At 38.9% G+C, this 14849-nt stretch overlaps 1 protein-coding gene across 2 annotated transcripts in view; it reads left to right on the top strand.

Annotated features, from left to right (window-relative positions):
- Positions 1-14849, top strand: part of FOXN3 (forkhead box N3) — a 204636-nt gene that overhangs the window by 129255 nt on the left and 60532 nt on the right. For both annotated transcript variants that reach the window (XM_058806241.1, XM_058806243.1), the window contains one exon: positions 2123-2187. In XM_058806241.1, the coding sequence (XP_058662224.1) occupies positions 2123-2187 (65 nt within the window). The remainder of the gene's footprint in view (positions 1-2122; positions 2188-14849) is intronic.

Genomic DNA, 14849 nt, shown 5'->3' with positions numbered 1-14849 from the left:
GAAAAAAAGCCTGAGATGGACCAAGTTATTTGGGTTTTTATTGATTGAGTCTTTAGAAGAGTGAACTTCTTCAAATGGTTTCTTAATATGGAACGGAGAGGAAGCAGCTTTTGAACACTTTAAAGTGATAGTTCAGCTCTATCATTTGTCAACTTGAAATATGTTTTAATTATTAATACCCTCTGAGACTTCACATACAAAAGTTTGGGAATAAAAAAAAAAATTACCCAATGCAGTTCAGACATAGGTAAACATCTACAAAGCCATGCAAACACAAAAGTTTGTTGTTTCAAAAGGCTTGACAGTTGCTGCAGTACATTATGTACGTGCTTTAACTCTTTAGCTTCCTTCCCTGGGAAGACTCAGTTAATTTTCTTAGCTCATGTGGGTTTGTGCTCAATCAGATGGAGATTTTTATGAGAACCCTGGGCCTTTTTTCAAATTGGATAAAAAAAAAATCACTATGGCTTTGTTTCTCTAGTGGAGACATTTTGTCTATTCAAATACATACACTTTTCCCACTCCTTTCTCTAACCCTCGTCCAACCCACTTACAACAGCCTGGAAGTGAATTTCTTTTGCAGTGTCATTTCAGAATTTCACTCGTTTTTTTTTTTCTCTTGGACTTTTGAAAGGCATATAGTTGCCATACTGTGATTTCTGATTGGTAAATCTTTACAGTATCAAGACAATGCTATGGCTTTCTATTTTGTAGCCTGATGGGTCCTGTTCCAGAGATTATGCAGGAGTCTGATACACCGTAACATATGTGATGGGAGTGAATCCTGCAGGAGTGTGAATGCCCTCAACAGCTCTTGACCTTCCTATGAGTTGAGGAGCTACCCTGAAGAGCGGGCACTTACTACAAGGAATGCAAACAATTGGTTGCTTAAGCACTATGAAGTGAGCGTGTGTTCAGACAAGTGTGTGCCCCGTGCTCTCCAGCACTTAAAATGTAGACCTACTTAACTTCTTTTTGGTCATTTTGTTTTCTTTCTCTCTCTCCATTCCCCCTTTTGTTAAGGAGTATTGAAGGTTTTTATTACTCATGTATAATTGGTTTGGATATATAAACAGCCCTTATTTTAACACAGTGAATTTTTTATATTTTAGCACAAGACTCTGCAGAATAGTTGTACTTATATTCACAGAGCAGTGTTAAATACAATTTCCATTGTATGGACAATATATACAGAAGCTATATGACTGCAGTTGTGATAGCTGAAATTTTTCAGTCTACTTTACCAGACTTCTTAAAGTAATTTTTCACTGCTTTGTCTGCTTATATGTCAGCCATTGAGTACATCACTCTTAAAAGAGTTGTCTTAGGAGCACAGAAGGCTGTATCCCCAGACTGTGAGTGTTTGTCTATGGTGCAAAGTAACTTAGACCACTGAGGATGATTTTATGGTCTCTGCAAGGATTTGTCCATGAGTTGTCTCAGAAGCAGAAGAGGGGCTGGCCCTGTGTGAGTTCAGGGCAGGGCCTTGGTTCAGGCAGGCAGTGACACTGCCAGGCACCCGGTGGCCCCTGTGGCCACTGCCCTGGCAGGGTCTCACAGGAGCCACCGTGGTCACCAAGCACAGGGCAAGGGCTGAGATGTGTCACTGGTGCTGGGGACAATGTGTCCAGCTGTTCCTGCTGCTGTGAGGGGCTGTGCCTGCGGCGGCTCCGTGGGTGAGGCACAGGAGCTGCCTGGGCTCCGTCCTGCGCAGACAAACAGCCGGGGCAGCAGAGTGCCACAGCTGAGTGAAACATTTGAATTGTTAGCAGGTATCTCTGGAGAAGGGCATGTATTTTTCTGTACCGAGAATTCAGTAAATAATTTTGACATTGATTTGAGGTTTTCTATTATTTATTCAAAATTGCTTTTTTGTCTTTTCCTCCAAGAGGTTGTGGGTGTGTGCTCTGCTGAGGAGATTTTTCCTCACAAAGAAAATGTCGATCTTGAATCAAATTAACCTATTTTTAACATTAAATATTAGATCCTCTCTTGAAGGCAAAAGTGTCATGATGTTAAGTTAGCTTTAAGAGCAAAACAGAATTCATGCAAATAGTAACTTATAATTGCAACTTCTAATGCAAATGTGATTTTCTTTACACTTGTTTCTTATTCCCTTTAGCACATCAGGTCCACCCATTTGGCCAGGAAGCACCTTTTTCAAGAGAAACGGAGCCCTTCTACAAGGTAGGTGATAGATACTGCATCTTGGAGTAACTGTTCTACCTGAGAAATAACTTCTGCAAATTGCACAGCTTTTTTGATACTTACCTGGCAAGAAATAACCAAATGTTTTTTTGTTTCCTTTACCCTTTCTCCTTTATTGCGCATCTGGTGCCTTGAAAATGACGGTTTACCACGTACAGTGAGTGTAGTCTGTGAAAGTTGCTGCTTTTTTTCTTTCCTCAGATCATTAAATTGCTTGCTGTAATATATGGTGAAGGGTGGCTTTTTTGTTTTTTCCCTTTGTGTGGATAAAGAGTGCCCAGAAGGAAATGTTCCAGGAACATCACTTTTAGCTCTGTGGATGAAACAAGGTTGTTCTTTGAGAGAGATCCTTTTTTTTACTCCTTAATTGTGCTGATAGCAAAAGGTACCAGAAGGTAGGTAGCCATGATGTGATGGGGAAAACAGTGTCAGAGTGTTTGTCTCAAGAAAGCTACTATGGTTAACAGTGCTTATATTCACAGAGCAGTGTTAAATACAATTTCCATTGTATGGACAATATATACAGAAGCTATATGACTGCAGTTTTGATAGCTGAAAATTTTCAATCTACTTTACCAGACTTCTTAAAATAGTTTTTCACTGCTGTGTCTGCTTATATTTCTGTGATTGAGTACATCACTCTTAAAAGAGTTGTCTTAGGAACACAGAAGGCTGTATCTCCAGACTTCGAGTGTTTGTCTATGGTGCAAAGTAACTTACACCACTGAAGATGATTTTATGGTCTTTGCAAGGATTTGTCCATGAGTTGTCTCAGTTTCCTTTTCATTCTCCTGGTGCCAAGACTTTTCTGGTCTTTCTTCTGACAGAAAATGCTATATAATGTTCTCAGGAGCATTTATCCAAATCACCTATGATGGAGCTTTACTCACAATGAGACACACAAGCAAATAATTCATTGTCAGGCAGTATAACCTTTTACAGACCAAAGGAATCCAGCATCTGAGGTTTACCTGAGAATATTTTTCAAGTTAATTCCTTGCACACATCTAAGAATTTTCATAACTCTATTTACTATCTGTGCAGAGATTTGTTCAAGTGAATTTTAAATACATTAAAACATTCAGATTATTTCTTACCACTAGGAGATGGTATAAATTGTAGAGTTTAGCTGCTTTTGGCTTTAGTCAAAATCAGATCAGATGGCTCTGCTACCTTTACAGTCCTTCCTAATGAGAAGAACTAGATTTTTTTTTTTTTTTTTTGTAAGGAAAAAGAACTATTGTGAAATAGCTTGATTTGTTTCACTTTTTCAACAATTCCATTTTTAAATGGGTATCTGCATATACGTAGTCTTCGTAATCTGAGTTGATAAAATGTAAACTTGCTCTGTCGAGTCTGTACGGCAGAAATGTTATACTTTTTCTTAAGATGCAAGATGCCAGGAATTAATAACAGCTGTTTTTGTAGTCCTCCCCATCTCAGTTGTTGCTTAAAGCCTTCTCACAACAAAGAATACACTGTTCTCTATCCTTTTCTCCTCTGCCCTCTTCTGCCTTCCATATTGAGGTGGAAAATCTAAAAGCCCAAAACTTCTAAAGAAATAGAGAAAAGAGATGACTGTCTTTTCAAGCAACTGGCAAAGCCTAACAGACCTTTAACTAAGTTGGCTTTCTGTGCTGCCATTTCAAGTGGAAAATCCAGCCAAGTTGCACTATAATATGCATGATACAACTGAGGTTGGAAGGATGAGAGAGTGTGAAGGAAAACTTCATTAAAGTAATCTTTTAACACTTCCTGGTTATAATTTTAAAGCAAGAAGATAAATCAATGAAGCCTTCCTTTCTGTCTTTTTTCTGTTTTTGGATTTTTCCCTGCAATAGGCTCTTCACTATGTGGGCTTTAGCAGGTTGCACAGAAATAGTGCATCCACCTCTTTGCTGCTTCTCTGAGCACCTTTTTCCAGAAGATCCATGCAAGAAAAGGTGGCACTGCAGGGAGATGTGAAATGAGTGTAGGTATTTGTCATGATGCCTTGAGAGGCTCTCTGGAACAGAGGCTAGACCATGTTAAAGGAATAAAGTATACATTTGTTGAAAGGCCTTCAAAGGATACACCTTGGGCAGTACAAGAGCCTGGCCAAGATGGATGATGCATCTCAAGTTTTCACAGTTTGATAAGTTTTGGTCCCTTTAATATTGGGGTTAATTGTCTAACTACAGCTTCAGGTTATGAAGTCCCATCTTCCCAGACTGCTCTCCTCAATTTACCATTGTTTATACTTTTTGGACCTGCAATGGTATCCTTGTTTCTTGGGCTGGAAAAGGATTGTTTTGTCTAACTGAACTGTGAGAACTTGCTAACACTTTATATGAAATTCAGAGTTATATACAAATGCAATACAAAATCTGGAAAATACGAAAGCTGAAACTTTAGGCATCAGTCAGTACCTATGTTACATGACCATCTGAAGTATTTTTCCAGTGCTTATATTCAGCTTAATGCAGTAAGGAGAGTGAAAAATTGACTCAGTATTGGTTTCAAGTTATAGTCCTGCCTTTGGATTGGCAAAAATTGAGGTAACAAAGGGATTTTAAACTATTTTTACTTGATAATTGTTCTACTGTGTTTGAAAAGAATGTTCACTGTGTTATAGACAATAATACAGAATACTTCTGTAATTATAGTAAATGTGATATTCATGTGCACTTGTCACACCTCATTTCTTCTGAATTCTTAAGAAAAATGTTCTTTTTCTGGTCTGAGGAATGAAGAGAAAATATTCCACAATGTAAGTAGTGCTTTCTTTAGCCAAGAAGACTTGTAGATGCTCCTGGTTTCCATTCATTTTATGTCTGAACTATTTGGCAAAATAATCTTAACCATTGTAAAGAGTTTAACATATTTCTTCTGAGAAAGTAGCTGAGAAAACAGTTATCTGTGTACCTCAAAATAGCAAAGGAAGAGAAAGGGAAGCTAAAATTCATTTTAGCTATTCTCTGTCCTTAGTATTTTTGACATGAGCAGGAGTAATTATCTGTTACTTTCTGGCTTTGTATTTTTTTAAGAATTTTGAAATATATTTACGCTGTTCTCTTTTTACGTGTGTTTTTATTAGATACGAGATGGCTGCCTTAGGTTTTTGGGGCGGGTTTGTTTGTTTGTTTGTTTGTTTTTGGGGGTTTTTTTTGTTGGTTGGTTTTGGGATTTTTTTTTCTTTTTTTTTTTTTTTTTTTTTTTTTTTTTTGGTGAGGATCATGGTTCTGTTGTTCTTGGCATTAACTCTAACCAGTTACTCTGTATTGAGTCAGTCACCTGCCTAGGTACTTTTTTGTAGTCTTGAACTCCTTCTGGTGGGTGATGGGTGCTCCCAAATCCTTGTGCTACTTGGTCTTCTTGAGAAAGGTCCCATGCAGAGCTTAATTTAGGTAGGACCTTCAGTCCTCCCAGACTCTAATGCCTTCTCTCAAAACTTACCTGTGTGTCCATGGCAATTGCTGTATTCTAGCTTTTGGGATTCCCATATAAAACAGGTCTTTGCTCTTGCTGATTTTTTTATTGTGTTGTTTTGTTTGTAACTTGTTACTGTACATATAGTGTGTTTGTTTCAAATCACAGATTTTTTTTTTTAATCTGCTGTATGGAGAGCCTTTGTTCCCACTGTCTTTTTTTGTTCTGATCTGTCATAACACATTCATTTTTATGTAATAAAATATATGTGAGGAAAGAGTCCTTGTGGTGGGAAATACCTAGACATATTCTAAACTCTTAAGGAACTTATACTGTGGAAGATATGTGGGGCCATAGTCACATTAACTTCAAGACTTTAAAACTAATATATGGTGTCCTGAAAAGGGCAGTTTTGTTGCTTCTGCTCTGATCTTGGGTGTTAAGCTTGCGTTACAGACTTCAGCATGCAGTTGTTCATAGATCAGTGGTAATAATAAAACTTTTTTGCTGTTAATATATCTGATATTCTTCTTGAATGAACTAAAAATACATCTTCAAATTACCTTTTAGCAGCAGTCATATAAATTCCAGTGGCTGTGTGCCACCTGTAAGATGTAACTGGACTGTGGAGGGGTTTGGTTTATTTTCTTAAAGATGTAACTTCTCTTTCAAGGGAGAGAAACCCGAAACAACAAAGTTACTACTCTTTTTTAATCTTACTTGCCCTCACACTTTAATAAATTAAATGCAGCATATTGCAGTGCCTTTTTGTATCAAATCTGTTCTGTGTTGATTTGTCTTTATTGTCTGGGGAGGGAAAGTAAACCTGGGTCATCCAGTCCCTATTGCTGTTGAAAAAAAAATGGAGATGGGCCTCCTCACTAAGACTTGATGGTCCACCTTCCAGTTGTGCCTGACCTACTGTAAGTAGAGCCACAATCCTTGCCAAGTTGTCTGTGTTCTGGTGGAGCAAGGTCCTCACTTCCACTTCTAACAGTCAGCACAATTTAAATCTGCTGCCTGTGGATGTTACATCAAAGATATGAACTTTTCCTCAAAGATCCTGCTGACCTGGATTCACACCTGCAAACCGGATTGCAGTAGTCAGTGAACTGAATTCAGACAGCATGGCTTTCCTTGGAAGCCATAATTCTCTTTTAATAAGGATGGAAAGAAAGATTGGAAAAATCCATCCCCTTGAGAATGCAGAAGGGGAGCAGTGAGGAGCTGCATGTGGCCTCTAGTCCATCTTGGCTGAGGGAGCCCGAGAAAGGAGGCTCAGATCTCCCCAGATCTCATGGTCTGCTCGTTCTTTCTGTACCAGCAGCTGCAGAGAACAGGCATCCTCGTGCTCCAGAGCAGAGCAAGGGATAAGATGTTTATCTGGGGATGACTTGCCCTCTTCTCCTATCTGCCTTGGTCCTGCTGCCATGGCTGTGGCTGGCACTACCTGTGAGAAGCTTTGATGGGAAAGAATTGGAAGACACTGTCTTCACAGGGTCAGGTGTCACCAAAACCAGTGTGAGATGGAGACTCCATAGTTTGTTGCAGAGTAGAAATGGAAACTCTGGGCACTGCTACTCCATTGACCCTTACTGCCCTCAGTCCAGCTTGGTGGCTTCTATGTTTTATTGTGCTGACACCTGACACCTGGCCATAATGTGAGACTTTAAGGAAGGTACCAAAGCCCATGGATTGCTTTATTCTTAGTTGAGAATGGTGAGTTATTCAAACCAGAAAATTGCATTCCTAATAAGAAAGTTTATTTTATATGAACAGACCAGAAATGACATGTCCTTCATAAAAAGATGAGGAACCAGTTTGTTTTAAACATGTGCATACAGTTGTACAGAGATCTTTTTCTTCTCTAATAAGCTTGAGAATCCTTGAAATATCCAAATAAGCCATTTAATCTCTTTCCCATTAAGTATTTTTAAGAAATATGAGAGGAGATTTGGGACTTCACCTTTCCAAGCATTAGCTATTAGTAGAAGCAGTTGCTGAGGTGGAAATAAACCAGCAGGGAGGAGGCAAAAAGGAAGCATTTGTTGCTTATTTCCCTTGAAAACACTAAATTAGAAACTTTCACTGTTATAAATGAAGACATCCAGCCTATGTTTTTATGTTAATAGTGGCATTAGGACAAGAATGTAACAATACCAGGGCCTGGTTCCTTTGGACAAGTACTGCCCACACCAACTACTCAGCCTACTCTAGAAAAGCTGGAAGGAGGTGGTTTTTTACTTTCAAGAGTAAAGCCTTTCAAAAGGGAGCTTGACAACAAAATCACCAAGAGAAGATGCCTGTGTGCATGCAGCCACATGTCTAATAATGGGGGAAATTTGAATGTTTTGTCAACACCACCAACAAATACCCAGGACCTCCTGCCAGCACAGTGGGCTTCTTTCTCCTGGTGGAAATTCGGTTCATCTGCTCTTTCCACTGGGCAAGCAGAGCAGGTGCAATCCTGGGCATGCAGGGGAGAGGTACTGCCCATCCTGGAGCACAGGGTGCCTGTACCTTCTGTGCTAATGGGGCTGAGGAGAAGGAGGAACAGGGGAGAGCTGAAAGACAAGAAACTTCAGCAAGTCTGATGTGCTTTTAACCTTCAGAGCTGCGTGTCACACCTCAAAAGAGAACTAACCTTGGAGAGAAATGCTCTCATTTCTTCTACTGCCTAGAGGTGCAAACAAAAAGAACGTGGAAAGGTACTGTATATATTACAGATAATATTATATAATACTTAAATGTCATGGTGACCATAAGAAAAAGGCCAAAAGCAATACAAAATAATCCAGCCTTAGAATTGGTAGATTTAGGTGCTGTGATCTATAACACGCTGTTGTGCAAAACTCTAAGGCCCAAATCCAACTAAACCTTTATTTCTTAATGGATATTTAGGCATCTCCTGTTCCCAAGAATCTAAATACATTTTCTTGCTTTGGGCTTATAATTTCTTGATTTTGTGCTCTGTGAGATGAGTATAATAATGGTGCTTTTCACTGCCCAGACCTGTCAGTCTGCAAAATATTGGATCTGCATCATATTCTGATGCTTCACAAATGGAAGAACTTTAAACAGGAGGAACATAACTGTAAAAATCAACAGAGCTGTCCATTAGCTTTTGCAGGGAAGTGAATTTTGGTTTATTTTTCTTTCCCCCCAGTTGAACTCTGTACTCTGAGAGATATACTTGGAAAATTACTGTTTTCTGAGAGATCTGAGGGGGGTTCAGAGTCTAGTTCCAATGTAGTTACTTTCATCAGCAGAGCTTTAAACCTTTTGACTTCATCATGCTTTCTCTTCAGCTTTTGCTCCTCTGAGCTGCCATTCCACTGTCTTTAAAAAAATGGTGACAGTCATGCTTTGCTGGTGAGTTGGTTTAGGTCAACATACTGAATTAACAGCAAAGCTGCTATCTGTCCTTGTTAAAATAAATCACTTTTCATTCACATAGCATAATTATTTGAATCAGCTTTCTTTTTCTTGCTTTTTCCTCTTTTTTTTTCCCATTTTGTTTTTTTTTTTCTTTTTCCCCCACACACATGAAGGATAGCTGACAATCTCTTCAGGAGTTTCTTTTCAGGAAGATGATTCACATGGTGCTTCCGTAGAGACTGAATATTTGAATAATTTATTTATTATTAGCATTCAGTGTGTTTGCAGTGGTATTATTGAAGAAGTAAAATTAAGTCAGAGGGGTTGTGCAGTGTGTCCCTAAGGGAGTAATTTGAACAGCAGAGCTCTCCTTTGTTTGGGAAAGTGGGTAAACTCCTAGAGGGGCTTCTAGGGTCCTGAGGGTGCTGGTAAGGGCTCCTGTTTGTGAGAGGATTTTGCAATGGCCTTAGCACTGTACAGTCAATTAAAAAAATCCCAATGAGTGACTGAATTTTGCAGTGATTCCTACAGAAATGGTGACTTTGGGGTGATGTTTTGAGCTCTGCATTCTGTGTGTAGGGTGTGTATGTAGCTGTGCAGTTTGTGTAATCTTTTTATTCCTATTTTTCTAGTTGAGTGTGTAAAATATGGCAAAAGCTGTTATTTATTAAGTGCCTGAAGTGTGGTCCTGCTAACATTGGTTTTAGAGCCATTAGTATGGAAATGGGACCTCTGGCTGTTCATATTCCCTGTGACCAAAAGGTGTGAGCTACCTTTGGCCTCTGAAGCTGAGAAGGAAGAAAACTGAACTCCATCAGCCAGGTCTTTGTAATGGTAGATCACCTTGCAGAGTATACAAAGATAAGTTGAACTCCTGATGTTTTTAAACTCAGTGACTTATGTTTCATATCTGCATGGGTGTCTTTACTATCTTTACAGATAACTTTGCTTGTTTTGTAACAGACCTGTGTAGTGACTTTTGAAATTATTACAAATGAGCGACTCAAGATGAAGTTTACTGACTCTGTTTACTTCCCTTGACAACTGGGGAGTGTAGATGAGTGCTGCAAGGCAAGTTCTACCACAGTATTAGGCTTGGGCGGAGGTTGTGGCCACAGGTCTGCTCACCTGTTCTGCCTTCAGTCAGCTGCTGTGTGAGTGGTGGCAGTAAAACAGCACTTTGCAGAACACACCAGAGAGAGAAATAACTGCTTGGCCTGGCTGCCTCAGTAACTGCTGTAGTGTAGGAAGGAAAAGATACAGGAGTTACCCTCTGAGCATGAAGGAGGTAAGGAGCTGAATGGTCCTTGCCCTGGCAGGTCAGTGATGAGGTAACCTACAGATACTGTTTTTCCAAGGATGCTGTTAAATGGCTTCATGTCTGTTCTTAGTTAATTTTCAGGTTGGTCCTGCAGGTGATGTGATTATGACTTTCTGAACACTGGAATCTACTTCCTTTAAACTGGGAGTAGCTGATCTCAGCTTTTTTAGGAAAGGTATTTTCTGTGGCTGACCCTTCTTTTGGCATCAGCACAGGTGGTTTTGTCTAGAGGCATGTTCTAATGTTCCTCCCACAGACACACATACAGGACTGACTTAAAAATCTGAAAATCTGAAAACTGACCCTGGTGCTCTTGGATTTCAGTTGGGTAAAGGAAGATGGAGATCAGATAGAGCAAAAGAAACTACAAGTTCCTGTTCAGTTGCTTTTTCCTTTTCTAGGACTGGCAAACATCTCCAATGTTTTCCCCCCTTTCCATGCCAGGAGTTGCAGTCTGCTCAAAGAGTGAGGGCTGCTTGCCTGTTGTGATTGCTTGCATCCAGGATTACTGGTACCTGCTGGCACAGTGAGAGCATCTCCTAAGGTGCTGTGGTGTGGCTGGGAAGTGGACTGGCTGTGATCACTGCAGATATGGAGACAAGTCTGGCAGCATTTGGTGTCAAACCTTTCCTCTGGGTGAAGTTTGGGGCTAGGCTACTTCTGCCTAGGATAGAGCAGTAAATTTCAGTGGCCTGCAACAGGAGTACAGCACACTACCAGTTAGATCCCAGATTACAGGAGGCGTTCTCTGAAAAAGTCACAGTTAAAAATTAGTGGTGAAATTTGTATCGTATCTTGGAAAATGGTAGAGTTATGGAAAGATTTATTTTCTGTAACTGTGAAATTATTGTGACTATTGCCATCAAAATCTCTGGGCTGATGAGCTGGAGCATATGCTGCATGCTGAGAGCTTGTGAATGTTTGGCATTCCTAAAATGTGAAGGTGGCTGATATTAGAAGCAATCTTGGCTTTCATAATTCTAGAGTCTGAGAGCACAGCTAGAAGAGAGGCATATGCCTGTGCTTTACATGGAGATTACTAAAATAAGAATGTTATTGCAGTTGTGTTGCTATGAGCAGTTTTGGTGATGTGCACATTGCAATGAGCAAGGGAATGCTGTTGTCAAGTCAGGCTGTTCCTTGACTATTCCAGATTTTTTGAGCCAGACCTGTAAGAAGATTATAAAAGAAAGACTAGGAATTTTTAAGATGCTCTCTTGCTATGACCTGCTTGTGTGGTGGGCGGTCCCCTTTTTTGGATCTCTGGGGAAGCCAAAGCTTACTAACTAGTAAAAAGAGGAAAATTATGGGACAGGCAGTGATGGTGATCAAGTCTTAGCAAAGTTTGTGTCTTGTGAGTTTCCTTGTATTCTGTGTTAATGATGCTCATGGTTAACATTGGCAATAATTTTTCCCCTCTAACATGCTAGAAATTTCTTCTTGTCAGAGCAGATCTCTTTTCTGCTGATAAGTTCTTGATTATATAGAAGGCATTTCTTAAACATCCAAAAAATGGCAAATTAACAGAAATGGAATATTACTAGGAGAGCTTAATTTTGTTTGAAATGTTGAGAAAAGTAGAAGCTATCTTAAATTGATTGGCTGGTCAGTGGCTTGCATATTTCACTGCTATGCCTTAGTTAAGCTAAATGTGAAAAAATCCATTGGTTTCAGATATTGGAATAAATCTTGCTGCTAGAAATGCTTGAGCTGCACACTTGAGAGTATGAAGAGCTCTGGGATGGCACAGTTTGTTCTTACAACTGTGAATTCATGATTTGATTTTCCTGAAATTGATAACAGACTAGTGAATGAATTGGGGCTGCGAGAGGAAAGGAGGCAGGATTTTTTTTCTTTTTCAGGAGAATTACAGAGTGTTCAGAAAACCAAAGCCAGGGCATCTTTTGGGGTAAGTAGTGCTTTACATTACAGGTTTCGAATATTAGAAGTACACCTGCCAAGATAGTAGCCTGTGAACCTGAACCCACTGTATACAGCACTTCCTCCTCGCATCCTTTATAAAAAAAAACAAAGTTGCACCTGGATCTTGACAGACAAACTTTTACAAAACAGTCGTCTCCAATCAGCAGAATGGGATAAACTCGTTTTCTTAAAAGTGTAAGAGTCTGTAAGACTTCTAGACTGTAAAAGATTTTATCCTCTATTGAATACATTTAATACTGACCACAAGTTAGCATACAAAATGTAACTTTTCTTTAAATTGTTTTAGGACAATTTTTGTCAACCTGGATATAAGATTATAGGATATTTGGCTTCATCTACAGGTTATTTCTCTTAGTTTCCTTTTTTTTCAGGTCAGAATGTCATAGTGCTTGGGATTGGATAGAATAAAAATAATAAATTCTGTTTGTTTCTGATAATATTTATTTCTGTGTCTAGCCCGTCATTTTGCTCTCTAGTGCACAAGAAGGATAAGGTGAAATTGAAATTAAAATTGCACATATAGTGATGGGTAATTCCGGTCCTGATTTTTACATACACTCATGTTTTGAATCAAGATACTAACAACAGTTCCTGCAAATCTCTTATTTTAATATTTCAACATCCATGCTTTGCATCTTTCAAACACAGTTTATTTATTTTGTATGAATTCATGCATTGTTTTTCATTACAATAAAATAGGAAATCTGCTTTGGGTACCAGAAATTGAGTTTCAACACTCAGTTTCTGATATTAATACATTAAGTAACTTGCTTCTCTTGTTTCTTGAAACAAGAACAATGCATGATTTTTCTTGGAGATGAAAAAGTAGCTAAGGCCAGACCCACTTGATCAGCTTGGTTTGTACAAATACTTCTGTGCCTCTGTGTATATTTAAATGCATTTGAACGTCAGTATAGGTAGTTATCTAATGTATTGAACATGTACAAAGAAATACACAGTTATGTAGAAAATCTTCCCTTTTTGTGCTAAAGATTTGGTGCATCTGCCCCGTTCTGATTGTCGTAAATGAGTGGTTTGGCTGCTTAAAGAAACATCACCAAAGGTATTGGGAAAAGTAGTGTTTAACATGAATTTGTGAAAATACAGCTTTACAGAGCTGGATGGGAACATTCACTCCATTACCTTCTACACAGGTTAAAGCAAACAAAGGAGGCTCAAATTAGAAGCAACTTAGAATGATTTACATGGAAGCCAGGAATGCAAAAGGGGGTAAGGGTGCAAAAGATACAGATGCAAAGATAAAGATGCAAAGGGGTTTGGCACCATTTAATGATTGACTGAGTACTTCAGCATGAACAAAGTTATTCAGTAGGGTTCACTACAATTATAACAATGACTTAACTGTAGGTTTGGGTTGGTATTATTCATACCATAATCAATTCACACACACAGAGGTAAAATGATTGGTGCACCTATTTCTGTGTGTGTAAAGGTGCCTATCAAAGATTCCTCTCAAATACATCAAATCCCTTTGAGTTTCCTAGCAGGCAAGGATTGCACTTTGGGGAGCACTGACATGTCAGTGGGGAGTGACTTTCAGCCTAGGCCTCATCAGCCATAAGGGTGCTTCAAGTATCTCAAGCTTAAGGTTTGTGAGCTCTATAAACATTTTATTCTCCTTGTTATTTGTGTTTCTGTCAGTTCTTCCTTTCAGTCCTGTGGAGCAAAAACAAAGTTGTTCCCCTCATGATTTTTCTTCCCCCTCCCCTTCAAACAGTTAAGCTTTTGATTACTGCAGTTGGCATTGCTAATGCTTGAGACAGTTTGGAATTAAATAAACAAGGTTTATTATAAAATCATTTGTTTTTGAAGAAAATTGTTTAATCTTACATGACCCATGACCATGAACTTGTGTTTACATTCTGCCCATAAAAACTGGTTTCATTACCAAAGACAGGTTTCTATCTGTGTCTCAGGTAGCAGACACCTTATTTGCTACATTCAGTCTCTATAGGGAAGTCAAGATATACTTCTGGATTTGAGTCTTGCAAATTTGTTAAGAGTTATTTTGTTTTGGGTTTTTTTTAATAATGGCACAACTTGCCTTAGTCACTGAAAACCACAAGATAGATGTGCATTTTCACACTTCTTGTAGAAATGAGTTAGTGGCTTAAAAACAGAAATTAGCAAATGCTGGCCAAGATGCATGATTGACTAAGAAACTGAAGAATTTAATATATTTATTGGTTTTATTGGGTTGTGGTCAGTCTGTGAAGTGTTCTGGCTATTTGGGTTTGCTTTTTGGCCTTCCAAGATAGTTCTTTTTACTGTGTCTGTAACTTAGCTGCCGCTTTAAATGGTTTACAATGTCTTGCACAAATACAGCTCTTTCTACTCTTCCTGTGCAAGTGAAGCTGCTGTATTATTTGTAAAAAGATGAGGCTTTAAACATGTGAGTTGTTGTCTGAGTAAAGGCTTTGATACAACTGGTGCAGAATACAGCACTGAGACTTTAGTACTTTGGACAGTATGAATCACTGACAAGGCAACCTGTGTACAACACGAGTGCTCAGCCGACAGTTTCATACAGAAACACACTTCTACTCAAATTGATTCTCAAAATACCCAG

Source organism: Ammospiza caudacuta, chromosome 6 (assembly GCF_027887145.1).
Source record: "Ammospiza caudacuta isolate bAmmCau1 chromosome 6, bAmmCau1.pri, whole genome shotgun sequence".
NCBI lineage: Eukaryota > Metazoa > Chordata > Aves > Passeriformes > Passerellidae > Ammospiza > Ammospiza caudacuta.
This window is presented reverse-complemented; position numbering and strand designations above follow the sequence as displayed.